At 51.9% G+C, this 25647-nt stretch overlaps 5 protein-coding genes across 5 annotated transcripts; 1 reads left to right on the top strand and 4 right to left on the bottom strand.

Annotated features, from left to right (window-relative positions):
- Nucleotides 1-93: 93 nt before the first annotated feature.
- HETIRDRAFT_429503 (uncharacterized protein) lies at nt 94-2112 on the bottom strand (the record flags this gene model as incomplete). Its single annotated transcript, XM_009552434.1, has 6 exons — nt 94-407; nt 457-617; nt 668-1086; nt 1137-1529; nt 1585-1694; nt 1779-2112. The coding sequence occupies 6 exons, from the start codon at nt 2110-2112 to the stop codon at nt 94-96; spliced, it is 1731 nt and encodes a 576-aa protein (XP_009550729.1).
- Nucleotides 2113-5154: 3042 nt separating this feature from the next.
- On the bottom strand, nt 5155-5544 carry HETIRDRAFT_454546 (uncharacterized protein; the record flags this gene model as incomplete). The annotated part of the gene is made up of 2 exons (XM_009552433.1): nt 5155-5380; nt 5432-5544. 2 exons carry the CDS (start codon nt 5542-5544, stop codon nt 5155-5157), a joined length of 339 nt encoding a protein of 112 aa, XP_009550728.1.
- Nucleotides 5545-6790: 1246 nt separating this feature from the next.
- HETIRDRAFT_326537 (uncharacterized protein) lies at nt 6791-11475 on the bottom strand (the record flags this gene model as incomplete). Its single annotated transcript, XM_009552432.1, has 10 exons — nt 6791-7497; nt 7551-7811; nt 7870-8536; nt 8602-8968; nt 9018-9993; nt 10054-10251; nt 10304-10576; nt 10633-11031; nt 11086-11219; nt 11282-11475. 10 exons carry the CDS (start codon nt 11473-11475, stop codon nt 6791-6793), a joined length of 4176 nt encoding a protein of 1391 aa, XP_009550727.1.
- A 3284-nt stretch (nt 11476-14759) lies between these two features.
- On the bottom strand, nt 14760-15237 carry HETIRDRAFT_105642 (uncharacterized protein; the record flags this gene model as incomplete). The annotated part of the gene is made up of 2 exons (XM_009552431.1): nt 14760-14996; nt 15073-15237. 2 exons carry the CDS (start codon nt 15235-15237, stop codon nt 14760-14762), a joined length of 402 nt encoding a protein of 133 aa, XP_009550726.1.
- A 4440-nt stretch (nt 15238-19677) lies between these two features.
- HETIRDRAFT_52309 (uncharacterized protein) lies at nt 19678-23789 on the top strand (the record flags this gene model as incomplete). The annotated part of the gene is made up of 3 exons (XM_009552197.1): nt 19678-21153; nt 21216-23305; nt 23543-23789. Coding segments are annotated over 3 exons (3813 nt in total), but the record flags the coding sequence as incomplete, so codon positions are not given.
- Nucleotides 23790-25647: the final 1858 nt, after the last annotated feature.

The following is a 25647-nucleotide window of genomic DNA, read 5'->3' as shown; positions in this document are numbered from 1 at the left end:
TAAAAAGGAACGTGGCCAGAAAGCGAAACGCACAGAGAGATGTAATGGAAGACATGATCGGACGCGCGACTCTGAGCATGGTGTGCATGGAATTCAAAGTAACGTCCGATGCTGTAAAGCTACAACAATTGCCCCATTCCGTGCCCCATCTTCCTTTACGATGATCCAGCGCCCAAGTCGCTGCTCCTGCCCAACACCAGCAACCAGCAGAACAGGCGCCTTTTTTACCGGCTCATCATTTGCCCCGTCTGTGGGACGCGCCCATAGCACATCATCGAAGGATCCCTTAGGAGGTGAGATGAACTGGAGCGAGTTGATCACGCCGGGCGCAGACACCGTGCCCACGAGCGAGAAGGATCTCAATTTTGCATCGAGTTTCCATAGCCGGATGTCACCGTCCCACGACCCTGCAAAAAATCAGTTCTGGGGACGAAAGAGGGGATACTTGGTACTTACCAGACGCAAAGAGGTCTGAATATCGCAGGGATCCAAGGGCAGTGATCCACCTAGGAGTTTTGACGACGCCTTCCGTTTCAGAGGGTGTCTCGTTGAGACCATGCGCGACAGCCTGGGTAAATATGGGCTTTTTCTTCTGGGTTGTCCATAGGCATATTGATCTGCCATACCAGTCAGACCAGGTTCGAGCCTCGCGCGATAGGATACTCACCCACTGTCGCCGCCACTCAGGAACGTCGACTCGTCAATCATCGCTACGCACTCCAAGCTCCCTTCCACGAACTTTTTACCCTCCTTCCTTGGCTTTTTCTTCCCCTCTCCTTCTGCACCTTCCTCGTCTTCCTCTAGCCCCTCCAAGGCCCCACCCTCAAGCAACTCCCGGATTGCACTCCGCCCTCCACCGCGAAATACGAGCTGCGTCTCGTCTATTATTTTCCAAAATCGCACGGTCTTGTCCCTCCCTCCAACGCTGACGGCTGTCTCCGAACGTAGCGCATCTACTGCCTGCACGGAATCCTGGTGACCGAATAGCGTCTCAACATACCCCATCACAGATAGATCGAATAATTTTATTGTCCGGTCAAAAGACGCAGTGTACAATTGCTGCGAGCCCTTTCTGAACGCTATTGACTGGTAAAAGTCAAGGAAAGGAGTGATGTTGAGAATTTTTTGAGACGTACTGAGATAGTGTCTCGATGTCCACCGAATCCTTTGACCCACTCGTCCTTTTCGGTGTCCCATACACCCACTCTCCGGTCCTTGCCTGCACTCGCGAGATATCTTCCATCTCCGCTCAACGCAAGAGTCAGTACCTCATCCGTATGTCCGTTAATGTCTGCTGGGCCTGCCTTCTCCTTCCCCTTCTTTTTGCTGTGACCGCTCGCCTCAGCTTTTGGCGGCCGCAGTTTGGGAAAGGAAGCGAGCCTCGAGCCGGTGTGAAGATCCCATTTGACGATGGATCCTTCTTTTCCTGAGGTGTACATGTATTTACCGTTTTCGGACGCCACGGCAGACGTGACAGAGAAACGGTGTCCCCGTGTCCGTAGTACTGGCGGCGAACGACTGAAATCGAACTGAGAGATGGTGACGTGAGAACAACGAGGCGAAAGCGAGATGAAGAATGCGCACTGTGTCGGCAACGAACAAGTGCACTTTCCCTTGATGTTCTAGTACGTCCTGTTTTAGTCGTGCAGAGATGAGTTCCTTGTCGATCTCGGCAGCGTCGAACTCGCCCTCCGCTAGAAGAAAAACAGGGCATTAATCAGTAAATGGGTGCTGTGCGCCCTACAGAATCAAGACGCAAACAAGGATGGATCACACACCTAGACCTCCCTTCACCGACTCGAGATACAGCTTCGCCAGCCGCAACCTTTTCTCTGCAGGCGTTTCCTCCTCATCTTCCTCCCCGCTCTCGTTCGGGTCCACCTCCTCCGCCCTCAGATCCATGTCGTCCACGCCCTCGTCCTGCGTCCCATCTGACTCCAGCTCCTCATCGCGCGTCCGCGTACGCGCCTTTTCTTTGCCCTTCCCTTTTGCCGGCCCTTTCGCCCCCGCTGTGCGTGTAGGCTTTTTGCTCGCGGGGCCGCCCGAGTCGCGCGCTGTCGTCGAGCGCTTGCGCTTGCGCGTTTTTTGGGCCGCGAAGAAGGAGTCAGGCATGGCGGTTGCGTTGGACGAGTGCTGGTAGGATCTCGACTTGGCTCGCACTTCAGAAATTTGTGGTGTCGGTGTTTGCCGGTGCGCACCTGGCGTCGCGGCGAGTGGCGCTTTATCTCGCTTCATTCACGGTCCCAACCTCCAGCGAGCTGGATCTTTTTCCAGGTCTCTCAAGCTTCTCAGACTCTCTGTCAAGCCGAGCATGTTATGTGCTTTTCAAAGCGAAGATAACTAAGGTATAACTCGCTCAACGACTCTCAAGACCATTGCGGTTTATGGAACTCGAGAAATTCCTTGGTGAGACCAGCGTCACATCGTTCAAGCTTAGAAGACATCTTCCTTGGTTTCTTCTGAGCACAGGGCTCCACAGAGACACCTTTTCTCTGATACCCGAGGTCACTCTTGGCCAGCCTTTATGCCCGCATGCTTATTATCTCATGCAGGATATGTACGATCTCCGTGCAATTGATTCCTCTTCTGCCATCACCCTCGCCGTTCTAATGGGACATGTGCACCCCTGGACCATCAAAGACCAATTGGCTGAGTTTGTGCGCCCTCTCCAGCTCAGCTTTGCTCGAAATTTCTGCGCACTCAGTATCCTGCTGTGTGCGTTGGCTTAAATCTTTCCTTGCGAGCCCTTGAAGATGACGAAAGCCATGACTCGACACCGCTGAACACACCTTCGTTACACTTTGGCCAATACAAGTCACCCTAGACCTCTGCACAGCTTGCAGCTCGATGGTAATTTGTCGTACGAACGACGCGTTGCTCCTTCGCTAGACACCGTGGCGTTCTTTAGTCTATTCTGAATGCTTATATCCACCTGGTTGTTCAGGCATTCCATTTCGTGTGCTCACGACGATCATCATCTCTGCTCAGCGATGCACTGCACCGAAGGATCCTACATATGCTAGATTCTGACTCAACATCTCAACGATGTAATCTCATACTCGCACCATAATTTTCAAACTTTGACACATTTCAAGGGCATTTGGCACAGTGGTAGCGCGCACGCTTCGCAAGATCCGGTGTTACAACTTGGGCTTACATATGCGTGAGGTCGAGAGTTCAATCCTCTCAATGTCCATTTTTTTCTTGATGACCGTAGCAGTGCACCTGTCGTCCCATGCGATGCTAATTCTTCAAGGGGATTGTTGCGAACTTTTGACAACCGTTGGAGATCAAAAAAAATCTCGCGCAGAGTGTGTAGGGGCGGTGGTGGCCTTTTTCAGGGCAAATTTATCTCGTTTCACAAAACGTGCAGTTGTTTAGTACAGTGGACTGCAGAGAAGCAACAACATCAAACGTTGGGGTACTACAAGGCTATGATGTGTCCAACGCAGATGAGGAATCGAATCACAGGGCGCACACATGCCTGTATCATCGCATGTTTGTCAAGCGTTGAGAATCGATAGTAATATCAATAGCTCCATGTTTGTCCATGAAAAAGATGACTGATGTCAAGCTGTGTCGGCTGCAAACCACAGAAGAATTTCACCTTACCCCGATGAAGCTCGAAGGGCACTCACAGCAAGACTTGTGAGGCCGGACTGACCACCCAACAACATTAGATTTTGACGGCTTGAGAAACTGAAGGGCACCTAAATAGCTCAATGTGTGTTCTACCTGAAAAGAGAGCACATGGCTAGCTAAATTGATCAACTCGCTGTACGGTTGCCTAAGAAAATGTTATTGAGGACATCAATCTTGGCTCATGATCATCGAAATGCAAAGAACTGTTAGATGTCAATACCGGGAAGGCATTCCCATCTGCTGAGGGGGGTGAATCGATGAATGCTGGAAGGGCTGAATATCAGACTCCTTACACCACATTCTCGAACGACGCAGTTCTCGATGTCCATACTCTTGTACTATTTGAACCCTGCATTGCACACGATGTGACGGTCTACCTCTGATTAAATGGCAGCCCAGTGAATGAGGACTGCTGAGCACCTTCTCGTCCCAATGAGACGCGATCCTGGAAGTCCGTTTCACCGTTGGTGGATTCGGATTTGCGAAGGCCTCTCATATCCCTTGCCGTCAGGATGGCTCGGCGAGGCACCACTTCCGATGACAGGCCTAGTTGAATGTGTAGATGATGAGTACCGACAGGCCCGCAGAGCACAGGAACCCGTGCAGCGACGTGATATCAGAAGTACCCGACAACGAGCGCGGGGGCAGGCCAAGCCTTGTTAAGATGAGTACATGGCGTTCTTTCCTACCCTAGTCTCACCTCCATTTGTTGACGCTATTCTGACGCTCTGATCTCTGGCAACGTGAAGCAATACGGCACGGAGCAGTTGATCCACGCACTGTTTCGATGTTGTTGACTGCTGCCAAGGTCGCGCTGCTGTACAGAAAATGAACCAGATGCGATCAACCGCGGAGTTCCGCAAACTGGTTTTCAAGATGGCAGACTCAAACCCTTTTAACTCGAGTTCATGTAATAATCCGCGAGTTCATTACCCTTGGCAGAGACTTAAGGAATTGTCGATCCAGAAAGGTCGTCATGCATATAGTAATTGAATCATTGGCACCCCAGCCTATGAACTCTCTGCGCGCAGCAAAACGGACCGCAGGTCAACCTGCATCAAGAATTGGTGGCAAGAGATATCTCGCGTTAACATTGGGCAGAGCCACCTCATGGTAAAAAAGAAAAACCGAGGAGCCAAGGTACTTAGTAGTAGTAGAGTTTGCACACTAACCTGAGTCAATATAATGTGTACGTGATCTCGAAGCATTAATACTGGGAGTCGAACTCGGGCGTACTTTCAGTATTCGGCAGTCTCTGGATTATGCAGTCGGAGAACGCATCAAGGTTCCCAGCAAACTTGCGGTCGAAGCGGGCCGATAAGTTCCTGTGCAAATCTGGCATTTGTTAGAGGGGTTAAGAGTCTCGCGAAATGAAAGGTGCTGATAGTCCGAGTAAGAGGCGTGAAGAAAAAGTTGGTTAGCAAAATTCATTTGGTATAGATGTAGGAAGAACGGGTCCGAAAGAGGAACGGGAGGCGGGAGATGGGGACGGTGAGACTGGCAGAGTTCAGTTCACAGTTCCCGGTGCTGAGCTTGTGAAGGCTGTGCGATCGCGAGGATCTGTGTGCGCACATCTGGCTCATTCTTGCTGGACTTCGGCCGAAGGAACGGGATTTCCGGGCTAGTGGAGACGAGACCTGGCATGCACGTCGAAGAGGGAGAGGCAGAGCACGGAGAGCATCCTATTGGCGGTCGTGCGACGACGTATGCGGAGAGCGTCGGCGATTGAGCTTGCGTCCTGGAAGGAGTCAGCGCTCGCGCCATTGCACAGGCCGTGGGAAGCACTGACCTTTGCGGCAGTTCGCGGCCCAGCTCAGAAACTTGGCGCCTCCAGCTGCCTCCGGAACTCTTCCGCAGATCGTCGACTAACTCTCCCTGGGCACGGATTGCCAGCGCTGGCATATTCTCTTCGCAGCCTCTTTTGTAGAGCTGATGCGTGGGCACAAGTATTTCACTGCGCAGAAGTCCCTGTAGCCTCGAATGTTGGGGCGTTCCCGTTGATTCACCCTTTCTTTCCGTCTCTCCGTCTCTCCGTCTAGTATCCACTTTCCGCAATGCTCATTCTAAGTTATCGAATACTGTTAGCTGACCCCTTCTGTGCACTTCATTAGACTGTCATCCACTCCGCCTACCAAATCCATGCAATAACTTGTTGGTACTCCCATCTGAGCTACTAGTCCGTCATGACCACGATAACGGCACAGGCCTTCCCATAAAGTCAACTCCATTCGAATTGACACTTTGAACGGCGCGCGAAGTCAAAGCCGAACCACATCACTCGTGGCTAGAATAGAACAGCGGGCTGAAGCTCGCTCATAAGGTGCAAGGCTCTGTGAGGTACGCTGGAGTCCACGACAACATATCGCCTGACGCGTCTGCATGGTGCTGTTAATGATTATCAGCCGGAGGCAGGCTGGCACACCGGCCGAATATTGCAGCCCTTGCGCGAGTAGGGGAGTACGAACTTGTTTTTACCCCATGTCCATCCGTCATGGGTCTCCACTGCCAGATATTAGCTCTCTAATTGAGCAGGCGACGCAAGACATGCATTGGAAGGACTCCCTCCTCTTCCCAACACATTTGTGAGCGCTCGACGATGCTGACGCTTCCTGCGCATTCTTCGGCTTTGCACAGATTGTGAAAGATGACGGTGGGTTGATTAAACGTTCGGTGTATCTACCTTTAGCACCACTGGGCTTAATATATACCATGTAACTTACCATCTGTATATAGTAAGTTAGACCTCCACTTGCAATACATCAAACGTGGTCCTCAATCAATGCATGTGAAAGAACTTGTATAGATACACGCAACATGGAAGCTTTTGACTACATTGTTTGTAGCACAAAGAGATGGAAGAGTCCTGTCTAAATCACTGCGGCGACGAAGGTCGATAACACTCGTGCCAAGAAGCACCATGAACAAATTGACTGAGGTCAAGTTGTACAAACTGCATTCCAATGGAGAATTGGAGCCTCGCATCAGGCCACAATCTGTCGCGGTGCGCGGTGGGCACCCAGAACAACAGTTCTGATGCAGGACCAACTATCCAACCATCGCTGTTCATGCGTTTATATATTTGGTTGTTCCATCCAGTCAGAGGGGCCATCTTGGCGCATTGCGTGTTCCAGATGACGGGAAATGAGAATTAAGACTGCGAAAAGTTCTGGTCAGGTGGGACGCTCATGCTTCCACAGTGACAACGCTTGAACTCACGAGCAGATACATCGGAAAGTTCGGATTGCTGTGTGAGAGGGCCATCGTCGGCCTTGGTCGAGACAAAAAGCGCATCCCATACCTGTATTGTAGCCTCCCACGAGCTTGACACAATTTGCTTCCCGTGTGGCGAGTATGCAACAGAAAGGATCTCTGTCTTCGCCTCGAGAGGGTTGCCCACAGCAGCATGCGTCGCTGTATCCCGGACCCAGATTGTCTTGTCGTAAGAGCCTGACACGATCCGCATCCCGTCTGGCGAGAAAGCAACAGAATTGACCGCATTACTGTGTCCCCCGAGGAAGTCGCCCACAGCAGCGTGCGTTGCTGCATCCCACAGCTGAATTGTGTCGTCGCACGAGCCTGACACGATCCACTTCCTGTCTGGTGAGAAACCAACAGAATTGACAGCACCTGTGTGTGCCTCGAGTGGGTCGCTTACAGCAGTACAACTTGCCACGTCCCACACCCCGATTGTGCGATCGCCTGAGCCTGACACCATCTGCCTTCCATCTGGTGAGAAAGCAACAGACTTGACAAATTCTGTGTGGACATCGAGAACTTCACCCACTGCAGCGCGAGTCGCTGTATCCCACACCCGGATTGTCTTGTCCCAAGATCCTGACACTATCCGCGACCCATCTGGCAAGAGAGCAACAGACTCGACAAAACCTGTGTCCTTTCAGAGGGTTCACCGACTAGACCATGTGTCGCCGCATCCCAGACTCGGATTGTCTTGTCCCAAGAGCCTGACATGATCCGCTTTCCGTCCGGCGAAAAAACAACAGAAGTGACCTGCTCTGTGTGTCCCTTGAGAGGCTCTCCCACAGCAGCCCATGTTGCCACGTTCCACGCCCGGATTGTGCGGTCTCTAGAGCCTGACACGATCCGTGACCCATCTGGGAAGAACGCAACAGAATTGGCCGATTTTGAGTGTCCCTTGAGAGGGTCTTCCACTGCAGCACATGTTGCCACGTCACATAACCAAATTGTGTGGTCGCTAGAACATGACACGATCCGCTTCCCATCCGGCGAAAAAAATAACGGAAGTAATCATAGCTGTGTGCCCCTCGAGAGGGTCGCACACAGGAGCACATGTCGCCACGTCCCACACCCGGATTGTGTTGGGCCATGAGCCTGACACGATCCGCGTCCCGTCTGGCGAGGTAGCAACAGCACAGACTGGGCCTGTGCGTCCCTCGAGAGGGGCGCCCATAGCAGCATGCGTTGCCGCATCCCACATCCGGATTGTGGAGTCGCTTGAGCCTGACACGATCCACTTCCCGTCTATCGAGAAAGCAACAGATTTGACGCGGTCTCTGTGTCCCTCGAGAGGGTCTCCCACCGCCTCACCTGTTGACACATCCCACATCCGGATTGTCGAGTCGTTCAAGCCTGCCACTATCCACAATCCGCCGGGCGAGATTGCTACGCACTGAACCCAACAGCCTGCACGGATGCTATGTTGGGCAGCTGGCCAATAGTCGCCCGCCCCAGCTGAGACCTTCAGTATCTGTAGAAAGTCCTTCCCAAACCTTTCGAATACACCAGAGATTTGTGGAGCGAATGCTAGGGCGGACAAGTAGATGTGAGGAGTGGACTGCGATATCGGGAAACCGAACACATTCATGAAGCCACGCGCGTCCATCGCCAATTTGAATATTTGCCTAGTATGTGGACCCTGCGCAATAATGGAACATCATCAACACTTCATCCTAAGGTTTCCGTGCTTCCAAAATCACGTACCGATTTACATTTCAGAATAGGAGCAACGGCTCGAGCTGCCCCCGAGATAGCACCAACAAGACTCATCACCTCGAGCCAGAACAGGATTTTTTCCTTGAGCACCACTTCCACGCCTTTCAGCAGCTTGAGGTCGGATGCAACACCTGTCTCTATAGTTTGTAAATGAGTTGCCCAGAATCGGCACGAATAGGAAAGATGGGCGGGTATTGAATTCTGAACGCGATCGGCAAGGTCAAGGATGTCCTTGTTTAAGATGTACGAGGATTCCAGATGGCAAATATTAAACACTAGTTCTTTCTCCATAATATGCAGCGACGCGAGTGCCAAGTCTCTGTGGGTTCGAGACGTGTCAACATAATATCTTCCACTGCGCGAGGGATATTTCATTTAGTGATTTAAGAGACAGAGGCTCGAACGTTGTCAACACCAGCGCCATGATGGTTTGGAAGCCGCCCATGATGAATTTATCCAATGCGACAGATCTCTGAATCGGAAACAGATACGACAGCACGGTTGTGTATATGCCATCTAAGCCTGCCGTTTCATGGACCTTGCCCTCAATCAGGAGGTTGTATCGATCCAAAGGCTCCAATCCAGTGATGCCTAGACCTATAATAAATGTGCAGGCAACGGATGCCCACTGGAATAGTCCCTCACATTTGGACACAAGCGTGCTTCTGCGTGCACTGTAGCCGGGACCGCTCAGACGGTTGTGAATGTATGTTGTGATATCGAGCTCAGTCAACTGAGGGGGGGTGTCCTGCATTCTCTTCAGAATCATGTGGGCATTCGGTTTGAATAGACGCCCGACATCTGTCTCAGGGCGAGATGTGAGAAGCATGCGGACATTGGAAGGAAAATCTGTAATTTTTTCAACGAGTAACTGGAGTAGCTCTTGCCGAGATTGGATATCGCCGCTTTCATTCAAAGCATCGATGACAATGACGAGGGGACCAGTGAGCGTGAGTTCCTTGAGCGGTTTCAGAATGAAATTGCTGAACTGCTTGTTGATGTGCAACGTAGTACGGAGCGCTGTATCGCCCTGAACAATCCTCCATAGCGTGCGTCGTATGCACTCGTCAAGGTCAGCCAAATCGCGAGCCACATGAGCAAACAGTCGTTCAGGACCGCGCCCAGCCTCACCGCGTACAAAACAAAAAGACGATCCAAGACGATTGAGGCTCTTAAACTGGTGAGCGATGGTGTGAGTGATAGCCGATTTTCCAGTCCCTGCAGCGCCAGAGAGCAAGAGAACGCGAGGAGCATCCTCCGCATTGATACAAGCGGAAATTTCGTCCAAAATTACCGTTCGAGTTCCGGGCTGGCACCCCTTGTTCTTATCGAAACTGGCCTCAGGCACGTATCTGATCTCCTTCAAATCAATATTGATCTCTACAGAAAGGGCTTTGAGTCAGGCGAAGATAAACACAAGTAACCATCACATCTGCGTACTGATCTTGTCCGTATCACCCAGAATACGCTCCACGTCGTTGAGGATATATTCCACTTTGTCGAGGATAGATTTGGCGACTATCCCAGTTTGTACAGCCACTCCGGTGTCAAATTCCTTCCTGAGTTCGATGAACGCATCGCAGAATTTGGTGATCGTCTCATCCGTCGGTGAGAGTGCATTCTTTCCTGTTCGTTTTACTACAAGGAGAAAATTAACAAATGATATGGTTCGACGGGGGATAGGGCTCACGAAATCCCTCGGTGTTCGCGTATTCAGAGATGAAGTAGTAGCGCTCTGTGGTCTGTCGAGCAATCCGTTTGAATAGGTCTTGTAGCGTAATGGCCTCCTCGGGCTTGTCCTCGAATTCCGTCTTCAAATCATTCACAATGCTGTAGAATGATTTCATTCTATCGAACAGCTTCAATATGTTTATGTCTCGCTCCATCTGTTTCTGGATGATCTTTGCAACCAGGATGCTCTCAGCATCGCCACGATATCTGTCGGAACTGTTGAGAGAGACACCTTCACAGGTAAAGATAGGAAGCTCTGGGCCATTTTAGCGTAGGGATGTACCTAACAATAATATGTAAGCGTCCTGACGTTGGGAGGTGCAAAATCAGCGCATACTTCTGCGAGCTTGTCCGTGAACTCGCAAAAGATCTTGATGTCGTCGAAGAGGGGCCCCCATGTCGTGCCAAAAGAACTAGCTTCCGAAGACACAGGGCTTGCGCTTTCGATGAGTGTACTGACAGGTCGATGTAGCGAGTGCATTTGAGATAAACGACGCTCCAGAGGCATCTTCTCTGGGATCGGGTCTGTAGGCACCTCCTGCGGTAAGTCCTGGGAGGCGAGACTGTTTGGGATCGTCGGCAGAGTCTCATTGGCAGGCGATTCTCGCACGAAATCAATGTCGAATTTGGTTTCGAATCGCAAGACGATGTAGGCGCCCGGTTCTCCTGATATGGTCTTGGTAACGTCTGAGAGATGTAAGTATCACGAATGAAATTAGATATTACAGCACACCGACGGACCTTCAGGGCCGGCTTCGAATATCGAAGGACATATGACAGAAATCGGTTCCGAGAAGAAGCCGATGTGCTGGTCCTTGCGCATCTTGCGGCGAGCAAATATTTCGATCTTCAAAGTGAAATCTCGGTGGGCGTCACTAAAACCAGCGATGCGCGGATTCAGTAACAAGACAGAGAAGAATATGAATAACAGTCGTACAAGGAGAAAATTTGGTTCCACTCAGGAGTGCTGCTTCGGCGAGCGACCTTTGTCTCTTGCCGCTCCTCGCCGATCGTCACGACGCAGTAGAATTTCCCGTTTCTTGGCCGACTACAATCGAGGCTATCGACTTTGGGCAGACTGGTCGCGCGGACGACTGTGCTAGCTATGAGGCCACTCGTCGACTCAGCCATTCGCACGCACCTGTGACTTCCAAGCTGGTCTTCTCTTGAGGCTTAGGGGGCTCTCTAGAGTGAGACGGTGAAGCTTCGGATTTAGGAACGTGCATGGCGAAGGAAATGAACAACGAAACTTACAGCGGTGCCGGGCTCGACATCGTTGGGGTGGACATGATAGTAAAGGGTTGATTTGGGGCACATGCGAGTGTTATAAAGATCGAATGATAGCGCGCTGATGAACACGCGGAGAACGGCTCCTTCACTTCGAGAACGCGCTCAATCGTGACCAAAAAGAAGTCGCCAAATTGGGTTGGGCGCTTGCGACGATAGAAATCAAGTTGTCCCCACCGCTTTGCTTGCATTCATTTTTTGCTGTCTCCGTCAGAGCCTGCGCTGAGTGGGCAATGTGCGATATAAGAATGGACGTTAGTCTACAGTGGCCAAGAGATGGGTATTTATACTTGTTGGAAGACGCGACGTGAAGCGGCAGAAGAGTGAGAAGAAGGACGACACGAGTTCAACTGTACGTCTCCGATCGATGTCTGAACAAACACCGAGATAGGGAGATACAAATGAGCGAGCTAGGAAATTGAAAAGGAGGAACCAGGAATGAAAGGGGAATAAGATGAAAGCATGATCCAGATATGCATACAATCCATTAGAAACAAGAAAGAAAAGAGGAGAGGGAGAGGACGTACAAGTTCAGATTGCACCTAATTAGGATGTTCAGGCCGTCAGAGAAAGGGAAGTAACAAAGCTCAGTCAGAAAGGTCATGCTGTCACTTCGGGCGGCCTTGGAAGCGTGCAGATGGTCATGGATCCACATCGATATCCCCACAAACAGAGCGCGAAGCGTGGTAGCCGCATATCCATCTAGAGCATTTATGACTGTGCGGCCGAAGACGGTGACACTGTTATCGAACATACATACGACATAAAATCAGTGTCAAAACGGGGGCTCATATTGGACATACTCATCTGCTTGTCACTCCTTCCAGGTTGAAACGCTCTGTGCGATATGGATGAATCGAATAGCTGTAGAATCCTGAGCTTTGTGCGGAGATCCCGCTGGGTGCACCCGATTTGTTTTTGCTTTACTTCGTTGAGATCCATAGAGTCTTTCAGAGCCAAGGGCTAGACAGAATACAAGTCGGCTCGGATGGGTGGTCGGCTAGGGATCAGAACGCGATCCTTCGACAGGTGACTATCGCCTGCGAGCAGTTCGAAAAAATCCGGGAAGCGTAGGAGGCGAAGAGCGTTGGAAACGTATAGCGGACACGCAAAGTGATGTGAGATGAGCTTGCGGACGAGTTGGGTTGTCTTGAAAGAGCATCACGAGCGACGAGTCTGACGACGGCGGAGTGTGGGAGGCATCGTGGGAAACGTTCGTCGTTCAAGTTGGTTCTCTCTGATTTCTCTCATAGTCTACCTCAAGCTCGTCATTATATTAACTGTCTCTTGAATCGCTATTCCTCAGTAGTCCTCCCCTTGACCGAGATCTCTAGCGTATCGACGACAATCGTCTTCAAAACACCCATCCCAAGCACCCTCAAGATACCTTCGTTTAGTGATGTGGGAGTCCTTTTCTTGGCTTTCATTCGTCTATCCTCCCCTCAAGACCTCAAGAATCTTTTTGGAGCCTGGCAGGAACGCCAACCACCTTCTCCAAACATCAATTAGCGCACAACTCTAGACTGAGCTTCCCAATCGTGAGCCTCTGACTCCACTCTTACTCTCCCCATGTTTCATGCTCGCTGTGCGGGGCATCGCTCTGGCATCTAGAATACAACAAAGATACACGTTGTGCAGTCTTTCCGAATGCATCCCTTCTGCGGCGTACCATCTCTCCTGTTAACGAATCGACTCCAGCACACATCCGCTGATTCACTCACAGATGCTGTCACTCCCTTTGAAACAACGATATCGAACTGGGACTGCTCATTTCGACTCGTAAACTGAGCAACCGAGTGCGGGACGTCTCCGCCTCCTGCGTTGACCCACCGATGTGCAGCGCCTTCAGCGCAATCGAATCGTGAGCGTCCTATCCTTCCATCTTCGCTCTCTTCCTCCGTAGGTGCCTTTATGCTCGCTATGGTTCTTCAACCTGCCACGGAGACCACAAGATCATTACCCATCGCTTGCGTCGTGCCCTAAAGCATCGAAATATGCGCTGTCTCCAGCTTCGCCTACCCTGTCCTCGACGGGTACCTATACCGCGTCGTGAGCCTCACATGCTGCGACGCAAACATTGCTCGAAGTCCGTGTTCTGGAGCATATGTGCGTGCACGGAGGCCTGATGGGACGAGGCCGTGGCGGCAGGGATGGTCTTTAACAAACGTCGCCCCGTGCACGCGTGGGGGCTGTGAGGGTTCGCATTCGTGTGCCCTGCGCTGACCCGAAACGAAGGGAGGTCCATTTATGTGCCTTGACCGTGTCGCTCAGAGCACGCAGTAGAGAGGTAGTGTCGGAGGATGAAAGGCGCCTTGTTCGATGTCGCTGAGACCGAGAAGAGATTGACGAGAACTGTAGACAAAAACCAAGCACGAGAGGCAGACGAGGAAATGTAGAGGCAGTATGTGATTCGCAGCAAGGGCCAGCAGGCGTCGTTGCTGAGAAACAACGACGAGTCTCAGAGGTCTCGGAACAGACCATGGTCACCAGTGCCACTCAAGGCAGCCTGCGCTCACGAGGTGCTTCCGCCTGCTTCATCCTCTGCGTCCCGGTGCTCAGCATTACGTTGGTGAACAGACAGTCCGATTCGATATTGGGCTGAACTTGCGCAGACGTCGCGCAAAGCCTTGAGCGCGATGTGAGCATCGCGTCGGACGCTGAGCCAGGCGGTGCCATGGATGTGAGTGATGATCATTCAGAACAGGCCCATTCCGCCTTCGCCGCCAAGCGAAATGACAGGGTGCGGTGGGCAGCATTGCCTGCCCACATGTCAGGGGACTGCGAGCATATCTACTCGTTGTCATCGAGGATCGACGTTGAGATATGTTGACTTACATTCGAGCACCTGTACGAACTTACAAGAATATTAGTATCGGAAGATTGGCTGGGCAAAAAATTCCTCTGCATCCTCTGCACGCTCGCAGAGCATCGTATGCACTGCTGTATCAGACGTAGTGCTGATGCACAGCAGGTGCGAGTCGACAGTGCCTATCGGTAAGGCATCGTGCGTGTTCTGCTCAGGTATCTCGCATATGCCGGGCGTCGACCCACCAAAGCTTCTCAGCAAACCGGAACTCTCTAATGCGCGCATGGATACCCACATGCTGCCATGCCAATATCACACTCACCTAAGTCTTGTTATTTCCACCTGCCCTGCACAGCACCGGGTGTATGGGAGTGACGGGATACGAACCAGGACTTGTTGTCCGTAAAGTGCCAGCTTCGGCTGCCCTCTCCAACTGTGCATCGGCTTGCCTGAATTCCGAGAGAAGCGCAAAGGAATAGTGAAGATTTTTAAAGGATGAACTTGCTGCGAGAGTTGAGAAGCCAGCACTTACCAGTACATAACGAGACTGTTGATAATGCTACCGCGAGCGAGCGAAACGGTGATGAATCTCGCGGTGCAGAAATTGCAACTTAGGTCCGTGCATCGTCGCGTACATCGCTCCGGTTACTGAGGCATTGAGGAACAAGGAACGTTGCGACGTCAATCATCTGCTGAATGAAGAACGAGAGAAGGGGGGCAATGTTTGGAGAGACAGGTCGTCGAGGCAAAAGGTCGTCGGACTTGAGAAGACTGAGGTCGTAAGCGTTTCCCACGGCCATCGACGTGCTCCCGCTTCTCCTCGTTCACGACGCTCGCGCCATCCACGCTCTCTCGAGCGCCGCGTCGACTAGTCTCCAGATGCTGGCCTAAACAGAAGACAGTCGTTCTGTTCTAATACGCGCCAATGAGCACTCTAGTATCTCATGTGATGAACGCAGGCTCAGCGCGCGTCACCCGCCGATGCGCTTTCGCTACCCGCATACGTCTCACGCGCCGAATATATGCCCTCTCTACACTGCCTCTCCCTTTTCGCCGCGCATCCTGCCAGGCCTCGCTTCTGCTGATCCCAACAGCTCCCTTCCCTTCAGCTGGAGTAAAGCAAGGGCGAGCCACACGCGCTCATTGGGACAGCCTCATTCGAGGAGTTGCTTGGAGCATACATGAGTCTCTCTGTGAGCGCCCGCGCCCAGTTCATTTCTCTGCTGTTTCAAGTTTGGTAATTTTGACGGTCTTTCTGTCCTTTTGGCTGACTAGCCACGTGCAACGGGCATACGACCCTGCTCCACCAGCGCAATGCCTTTGTAGTACCGCCTTGGAGGCACCCCCGCATCTCTTCACGATATGTGCTCGAGCAGCAAGAGATTTATTCAAGACGCTGCTTCAGGAGCGGGGGGAAATGGTTTCGGAGCTTGGCTGAAGAAACGGTCCCGCAGAACGCTTGAATAGCATATAAGTGCGTTTCCGCGTACCGCTGTGATGCGGAGGACAGGAGTGCCGCCTACCAGTGGGCGCATATGTTTTCATCCAGCGCATACATGGAAGTGCAGAAAGATGTGTACGATCGTCAAAGGCTCAGCTCCAAACTCACCTGTATCCTTTCTGACATTTCTCTCGACGAGATCCGTACATACTGCCTCGGCTAGTCACTCTTTCCTCTTTGTCAACATTGACCCGATACTGATACGATTTCTCGCACTGATGCATTGTCTTGTACCTCCCGCGCGCTTCTTCTAGCATCGCGCTTACTTTCCCTACCATGACAGGGTTGGCCGCTCCATACTTTTCTACGCCTCTCGCAATTCTCTACAGGCTCCTACGGCTCAATCTCATGCCGGTGCGGAATCAATGTACGTCTTCGTCATTTTTTGACATCCTTCTCCGTGTCTTCCTCATTCGTGTATGCATCGTATATTCCACTCATTTCGTTGACTCATTTCTTGCCCCTGTCCATAGCGTCTTATCCTCTTCTCGCTTTCACCATTTATCTGCATCGACTGTGCTCACTCGCACACTACTTATTTAATAGCCAGACGTCGACCTGGTGTGATTATTACCTCTCACTCTTCTTGCTACTTTCCTTCCCGACCGTCTCGCGCTGTACTTACCGTTCCACCTTGTGATCACAGGCCGATGTCAGGTAGTACATCGCTTGCCGCTCATCTCTAGTATCGGCTAAGGAATATCGCTACGATCAAAGGCGGAGACACGTCGTGCGTATATGTCCGGTCTACATTCTCCTTTCGTCGCATGCAAGCTGGCTGACTTGATTCAATGTACTGCGCCTGCTCGTGTCATGTCGCGGCTGCGTCTCCTGTGCAACAGGTACCGCAAGTCGATCTGATATGCGTGAGATCTGCCATGCCATCTCAGCGAGCAGTGTGAATATTCTGAGGGTCCTTTGAACGCGCAGATGCCGGAGCAGACCTCGGAGAGTGAAACAGTGCGGCAGCTGTCGAACGGACTCTGCTGGACAGGTGGTGGAGGGGAAGCGATTGAATGGCTGGGTGCGAGCGTTGGATGAGCACATGTGTCTGTGCATCTGTATACATGCGTGTCCTTTGACGGTACTTAGGACAGTCGCACGGCCTACGAGTCACCGCAAATTTATCACGACCAGATGCAGGGCTATGTAGAACGTCAGTGCATGTATCGCCGATGACCCGTCAGTGTTTCTCTGCATTCCCTAGAGCATTCGCGCCGTATCGATACCTTCTCTTATCACGTTCCTCTGAATAGTAAACAAACACTTTGTGCGCTCCTTTCCCTCAATCGCAAGTGTTCCCGTCTCGCACCCCGTTGACACGGACATCAGCATTGCGCCAGAGCCGACTGCGCGTTTCGCCCGTCTCTCGCAGCAACAGCATAGCCACTTGATTGTACTCCGCTACCTCCTCTGCGCCGACGAACTGAACGTTCATCGAACGCAGTCAAGTGATGTACATCATCCCCCTCCCCTCTTCATTGCGCACGTTTTCTCCATTTTTTCTCTCTCGGGATCTCTTGTCCGCTGCGATTGTCTAGATCGTACACGTTGTTTTTGCTCGCCTTGCTTCTCTGTTTCTCCCGCTGTCCCCTTTCTTCCCTTTCTTCCCTTCCTATTTCACCGCTCGTTCGTGCATTATCTTTCTCAGTATTTGTCCAGATACCAACTCCAACGCACATGTACAGTCCAGCTCGTGCCGTTCTTCTACGCACCCTTATGTCGTCTCATGTTGCGTCTCTCAACGGGCATGGTTGCTCACCCCTCAGCTATTATAGACCATCGTCAAAGTATGTATCGTGCATTGCCCACTTGGCGCAGACTCTGATGGAGACAGGCAAAGAGCGAATGCGAGCAAAGCAACGGAGACGCCATGACTTCTATCGGTAGAAGCGCCCAACCCAATTTGGTATCTTCTATTCGCTCCCAATCGGGTGCGCTCACTTGTCAAAGTAAAAGGCCCGTTTTCCACGTGTTCATCAGCGCGCGGTTATGGGTCCTTGTGGGTGCCCACACACGAGGCCCTCAATTAACCTCTCACTAGCATGTCCACCCTGACGATGTCGTCCCTAGCACCGCCGTGAGTTTTGTCAATGATTTACTTCGCCATGCATGTTTATGATTCTTCGTCATTCAACTCCAGTGAGCCCTCAAAACTCCAGCAGAAGATAGGGTTGAATGTCAGAGGTGAGAACGAATGGCTTGGTCGACGCGCGGCCTCCTCACGGCTAGCATCCCCTTAGTGATCCGCGCTATCGGTCTACCCAGAGTCGATAGCCTCAATTGCACTCTGAAAGTCGACGGAAAATTCTATGCCGTCATGACGATCGGCGGGGAGAGGAAAGAGACGAAGGTCGCTCGCCGGAGCAGCACCCCAGCCTGGAACCAACTTTTCTCCTTGTACGAATGTCATTTGATATTTTTCTCTATCCTCGTTACTGACTGCGCCGGTTAGTAATGCCCATCCAAATTCGACTCTCAGAATCGACATCTTCGCTCGTCGCAAAATGCGCAAGGATCTGCACATCGGCTCCATCTCGGAATTATTATCGGCTATACATCCTTCGATACTCGAAGGCAGCCCTCAAGGTTCGTCTGTGTTTATGTAATATGAGATCTCCTTCGCGATACTTACATCTCTCAGACGTGACCAAGACCATCTCAGGAGAATCTGGCGCCTGTATTGTCTTACGCATCGGAATCGAAGTACAAGATAAAAGTATAAAGGAACAGCATCCCATTGAGAACCTACCGGCACCAGAAACCGCGCAGGAAATATATACAAATGCGATCCCAGAGACGTTGGATGTCAACTTCGCGGACCTCGAGCATAATGTATCTCAGATGCACTCGCTTTCACGACCTGTCAGCACCGTCGTCAATGGCGCAAGCTCTATGCCTTCGGAGAATAGTGATTTTCTCACGACATGGAAGCCTTTCTTCGATAACATCAAGATCTTTTGCGAGTTCACGGACAAGCTCGCAGAAGTATGTCTTGCACATCACAACGACAGGACGCTTATATGATATGTTAGGTACATCCGTACGCCAAGATGGCCATGAGCATCCTGTCATTACCCGTAAAGGTGTGTTTCTGATCAGTTTCGACAGATATCGTGGCGATGCTGACAGAGCTTGTTGGTTGCAAAGATCGTCCAGAAACAGATGGACCGAGACACCAGCATTTTGAAACTGTTCAATACAATGAAATCATTCTACAGTATTGTGAATGATTTGAAGACGGAATTCGAGGCCAAGCCCGAGAAGGCCGGATTGCTACAAGACCTATTCATCCGGATTGCTCGACAGACCACGGAGTGCTACTACTTCATATCTGAGTATGTGAAGACCGAGGGCTTCTGTGAGTTTGATTCTTCATCGCACGCCACTATCTGCCAATTCCCCCTCTCTTCATAGTGAGGCGAACAGTCAAGCATGCACTTTTATCGACGGATGATACAATCAACGAATTCTGTGAGGTGTTCGTTGAGCTCGAGCATGCATTCCATACTGGAGTGGCGGTTCAAACTCAGATTGTCACTGTACGTATTCTCGACAAAGTGGGCCATATTCTCGACGGAGTAGAGCATATCCTGAGTGATACGGAGGAAATCAGTACGCAAAACGCGATGGCCAATTTTTGATATCTGGCTGACCCCGAGCTCGTCGTGTAGTGATCGAAACTGACTTGAAGGAAATCGGATACACGAGCGGGGCCAGCTTCGATCCGAACAAGGGGTGTCAGCCAGGAACTCGCGTGGCGATTTTGGACGAGATCGCAGATTGGATCAATTCGGACGACACTCACCGCGTTCTCCTGCTTTCGGGCGCCGCAGGGACCGGGAAATCAGCCATTGCACACACCATCGCTCAGCAGTTCAACGACCTTCATCGTCTTGGATCATCCTTTTGCTTCATCCGTGGTGAGGCTGGGCGCGGTCCTGACAAGCTGTTTCCCCATATGGCTCGCGATCTGGCCGACTTTGACAAGCGCATAAAACGCGCGCTGTGGGGCATTGTCCAGTATCAAACGGCACTCCGGACCACGTCGCAGATTGCTCTACAGTTCAATAACTTTATACTGAAGCCACTACAGGAACTCACACTCACAGGTCCCCTTGTCATAGTCATCGATGCTTTGGATGAATGTGGCGATGTTCTATCTCGCCAAGGGCTTCTTGAGCTACTCGCGAGCAAGATGGCAGATCTCCCTTCCAATATCCGCATCCTCCTCACCTCCCGTCCTGAGGCAGATGTCGAGCGTCTGTTCAAACCGAATGCCCACATTATTGTGAAGAAGATGCAGGATATCTCCTCGCAGTTGACTGAGCTCGATATCACCACATACATTCGCAATCGTCTGAGTGGTCCCGGTTACAGTGTTATTGATGATGCACGCAAAAGCGCGCTTGTGTCCAGATGCGAGGGACTATTTCAGTGGGCATCCGTTGCCTGCACATTTATCATAGGTCTGGGCATCACTGGATTGGAGCCCTTGGATCGATACAACCTCCTGATCGAGGGCAAGGTCCAAGAAATGGCAGGCTTAGACGGTCTATACACCGCCGTGTTGTCCTATCTGTTTCCGATTCAGAGATCTGCCGCATTGGATGAATCCATCATGGACGGCTTCCGATTCATCATGGCGCTGGTGTTGACGACATTCGAGCCTGTCTCAGTCAAATCGCTCAGTGAGATGTCTCGTAACGTCGAGGATGGAATCATCAGCCTGCGGCCGGAAAGTATATTAGGGGGTATGGGGTCTGTGTTGCGAGGCGTTGCGGAGGAAGAACCGATTCGTCCATTGCACACTTCGTTTCGTGACTTCTTGTTGGATCCCTCGCGCAGTGGAAGATATCATGTTGACACATCACGAACTCACAGAGATTTGACCCTCGCTTCGCTGCATATCATGGAGAAACAATTGGCGTTCAATATCTGCCATCTGGAATCCTCGTATTTGTTGAACAGGGACATCCCCGACCTTGCCGACCGCGTTCGAGAATCGATACCCGCACATCTTTCCTATTCATGCCGGTTCTGGGCAAGTCACTTGCAAGCTATAGAGATGGGTGTCGCATTTGATTCCAAGCTCTTCAGAGGTGTGGAAGCGGTGCTCAGGGATAAATTCTTGTTCTGGCTCGAGGTAATGAGTCTGCTGGGTAACATATTTGGGGCCGCACAAGCGATTTCTTCTGTTGTAAATTGGAGTTCGGTATGTGGGCTCTCAGAATAGAAAGATCTGGATGAATGCTCACATTTTTTTCGGTGGCCCAGACCTTACGTACTGGAGAAATATCCGAGTTAGCGCGTGATGCACAAGCATTCGTGAATGTGTTTGGGCTGCCCATATCACATGCGACGCCACACATATATTTATCCGCACTACCATTCACTCCACAAAGCGCAACCGCCTTCCGAACATTGGCGAAAGACTTTCCACAGGTGCTGAACGTATTTTCTGGGACCAACAAGGATTGGCCAGCAACCCAACACATCATACATACAAACTCTGAGGTTCCGTGTGTAGCAATCTCGCCCGACGGAACGTGCATTGCGTCAGTCATATATCACCAGATCCAGATGTGGAATACTACAACGGGTGCTGCTGTGGGTGACCCCCTCAGGATGTACCCAGGTAAGTTTGAATGTGTCGCTTTCTCGCCAGACGGCAATCAGATCGCGTCAGGCTTCGACAACACAATTTGGGTCTGGGATACAGGGACTCATGATATTGTGGGAGAACCTCTCGAGGGACACACAGATCGCGTCAGGTCTGTTGCTTTCTCTCCCGACAGGAAGTGGATTGTGTCAGGCTCGGACGACAAGACAATCCGGGTCTGGGATACAGTGACTCGTGCTCCTGCGGGCGAGCCTCTCAAGGGCCACACAGATCGGGTCAGTTCTGTTGCATTCTCCCCCGACGGGAAGTGGATCGTGTCAGGCTCCTGGGACAATACAATCCGGGTTTGGGATGCAACGACGCATGCGGTGGGCGACCCTTTCGAGGGGCACGTACGTGCAGCCTATTATGTTACCGTCTCGCCAGATGGGTTGCGGATTGTGCCAGGCTCGGAGGACGATACGTTCTGGGTACGGGATACCGCGACGCATGCTACAGTGGGAAAACCTCTCGAGGGACACACAGCACGGGTTGCTTCTGTTGTTTTCTCGCCAGACGGGAAGTGGATCGTGTCAGGCTCGCACGACAAGACGATCCGAGTCTGGGACTCAGTAACTCATGCTATTGTGGGCGAGCCTCTCAAGGGCCACACAGATCTGGTCTGTTCTGTTGCATTCTCACCCGACGGGAAGTGGATCGTGTCAGGCTCGTGGGACAATACAATCCGGGTTTGGGATGCAATGACACATGCAGTGGGCGACCCTCTCGAGGGACACACACGTCCAGTCTTATCTGTTGCCGTCTCGCCAGATGGGTTGCGGATTGTGTCAGGCTCGGGTGACCAGACGGTTCGGGTACGGGATATGGCGACGCATGCTGCAGTGGGTGACCCTCTCGAAGGACACTCAAATTGGGTCAGTTCTGTTGCATTCTCACCCGACGGGAAGTGGATCGTGTCAGGCTCTGGCGACAACACAATTTGCGTGTGGGATACCGCGACGCATGCTGCGGTGGGTGACCCTCTCGAGGGACACACAGATTCGGTGACATCTGTTGCATTCTCGCCAGAGGGGAAGTGGATCGTGTCAGGCTCGTGGGACCGTACAATACGCGTGTGGGATACCGCAACGCATGCTGCAGTGGGCGGACCTCTCAGGGGACACACAGCATGGGTTACTTCTGTTGCTTTCTCGCCAGACGGGAGGTGGATCGTGTCAGGATCGACTGACAGAACAATACGGCTGTGGGACGCAGTCACACATAATGCTGTGGGAAACCCTCTTGAGGGACACACAAATTCGGTGAAATCTGTTGCATTCTCCCCAGAGGGGAATCAGATCGTGTCAGGCTCGTCGGACAACACAATTCGGGTGTGGGATACGGCGATGCATGCTGTCGTGGGCGTCACAGGTCCGGGCGTATGTGTTGCTTTTTCACCAGACGGGAAGCAAATCGTGTCAGGCTCGCATGGAGACACAATCCAGGTGTGGGATGCGATAACGTATGCTGCATTGGGTGACCCTCTCAAGGGACACAGAAGCATGGTCACTTCTGTTGCTTTTTCACCAGACGGGAAGTGGATCGTGTCAGGCTCGTTCGACAAAACAATACGGGTATGGGATGCGGCAATGCATTGTGCTGTGGGCGACCCTCTCGAGGGACACACAAATTTGATCACATCTGTTGCTTTCTCGCCGGACGGCAAGCGGATCGTGTCAGGCTCTAACGACCACACAATCCGGGTGTGGGATGCGCCCGTTAATCAATCTGTCTTAACCAATGAGGTCGATGACCCATACGGGACGGTGCACTCTGCCCTCGGCCACTCTCCCACTATTAATCAATTCGAACTTTCCGGAATGCATCATCGTGGGTTTAAACTTTGTCATCATCCAAGCACCGAGGGTCCCATCTGACCTGAGCCTTCCACAGCCGTAACTCTTATTTCCCGTCATCCGGAACACGCGATGCACCAAGGCAGCCTCTATGACTCTGAGACACCACCTGAATGGAACTATCGTACATATAGACACATGACCAGCGATGGTTGGATAGTGGGCCCAGGACCAAAACTCTTATTCTGGGTGCCCGCCGCATATCGTGACAGGCTGTGGCCTGATCCCAGGCTTCAATTCACGATTGGAGAGCGTCTCGTGCAACTGGACCTCAGTCAATTTGTTCATGGTACTTCTTGGCACAAGTGTTATCGACCTTCTCTACCGCAGTGATTCGGATCGTACTCTTTCATCTTTTTCCGCCACGTACCACGTAGTTAGAAGTTTTCGTGCTCTGTGTATCTATCTTAGTTTTTCTACATGCACTCATTCAGGCAATGGGAGGTCAATTAAAATCAGCGGTTTGATTCGCGCTCTTCTAGTGATAAGTTACATCGAGCGCAGCTGAATGGGTATACACCAAACCATCATGCGCAATCTAGGCATAGCTAAGAAATATCCACAAAGATTGGGAGCTTTCTAGTGCCCGCGAGTACGACGAGGACGTCAGGAAGGCCTATCAAATATCTTGTGTCGCTTGATCGACTGGAGGGACCAGTGTTTAGCAGCCGATACCCATGACGGAGGGATGCTGCACTTGAACAAAGGAGCTCACTTACTCGTATGTGCTGCTACGTTGGACCAGCCCGCTTCCGGCTGATAGTCATTGACCGCAGCAGACTCAAGTGCCGGGGCTGGTGCGATGTCGTCACAGACTGCAGCGTACCTCACAGAGCGTGTGCCGCCACGGTTATAAGCAAGCCTAGCCTGCTCTCCGACTCTAGCAACAAACAATATGGCGCGGCTTTACCAGTAACCGCGCCGTGTGCAGCATTGATCCAAGTGACTTTGGCTATGCCGGTATCGTCATCATGACAGACCGGCAGCTCCGATGGGAGTCCACGGATTTGGTAGGCCAAATGGATGGCAGTCTGGATGAGTGTACAGATGGAGTCAATTAGCAAATTTCAATAATTTGGGATGAGCAGTGCGGGACGTAGACGGAAGGAGGAAAGCTCAGGGAGGGTGATTCGACGGGAGTGCCCTAACATTTGAAGATCCAGGTCGTTCTGCGCAGCGGACGACTTGCTAGAACTCGAAAACAGAGCACTCACACATCAACTCTCCAAAAGGGGCTACTAATGGCATTTGCTAGCGCTGGGAATCCATCCGGAGAGAGTTTGTCGACGATCTGCGAAAGCGTTGCGGAGCCGGGCAAAGGTCACGACGGCCATCGATGCTCCCGTCCAGTCCTCGTCGTCCCCAACCCTCGCCCTGTCCGGCCCACCTCTGGCGCTGTGTCGACACTCAGTTCGATGGCGCGCATGCTGAAGCATCCTTAGAAGCGAGCTCGACGCACGGTCCTCGCCGACACTCCCCGCATACGCCATCGCATGACCCGCCCCTGATACTGGATACTACCTCTGCGTCGTCTCCCTCTTGTCGACATGCATCCTGCTAGGCCCCGTCTCCGCTGACACCAATGGCACCCTTTCCTTCAAGTCCAGCAAATCCGCATAGAACGCGCTTACGCAGATTCTCGCGCATTGCACCGCCTCGCGCAAGCTGAGCACTGACGCCTTTCGTCGAGGAATTGTCCGTCGGAGTAGATCTGAGTCTTTTTGTGGGCATCTGTTGTGAGTCTTGTTCTTCCCATGGCTCATGTTTTCTAACCACGACAGTTTCCCTGTCATTTTCGCTGGCTAGCCGCATGTGACTACTCGACATCCTAGGGCTTCGGCATCCTTCCCTCTCAGCGTCCATCATGGCTACCTCCGTACCTGTGCGCATTTCCAAGCGCCATTCTAGAAGAGAACATTGCAGGGCGTCTGACGTACGCTGGAGCAGCAATGAAGGTCTCCAAGGGGAGAGCGGAGGGCGATGTGTGCGAGGGAGCAATCATGTAGATTTCTTGAAGCTTGTTCAGGTGCGTTTACAGTTATCGCGGCGATGCGTAGGTCAGGAGCTCGGCCGACGGGTGGACGCGCGTGTATTCTTCCCGTGCATGCATCACAGCCCAGAACGATATACGCACATATCGCACGTTCTTCGTCAGAGGCTGCATGTCATGCTAGTCCCTTCGCCTTCTGAC

Source organism: Heterobasidion irregulare (assembly GCF_000320585.1).
Source record: "Heterobasidion irregulare TC 32-1 unplaced genomic scaffold scaffold_10, whole genome shotgun sequence".
NCBI lineage: Eukaryota > Fungi > Basidiomycota > Agaricomycetes > Russulales > Bondarzewiaceae > Heterobasidion > Heterobasidion irregulare.
Note: the sequence above shows the minus strand (reverse complement) of the source record. Positions and strands in the feature narration are given on the sequence as shown.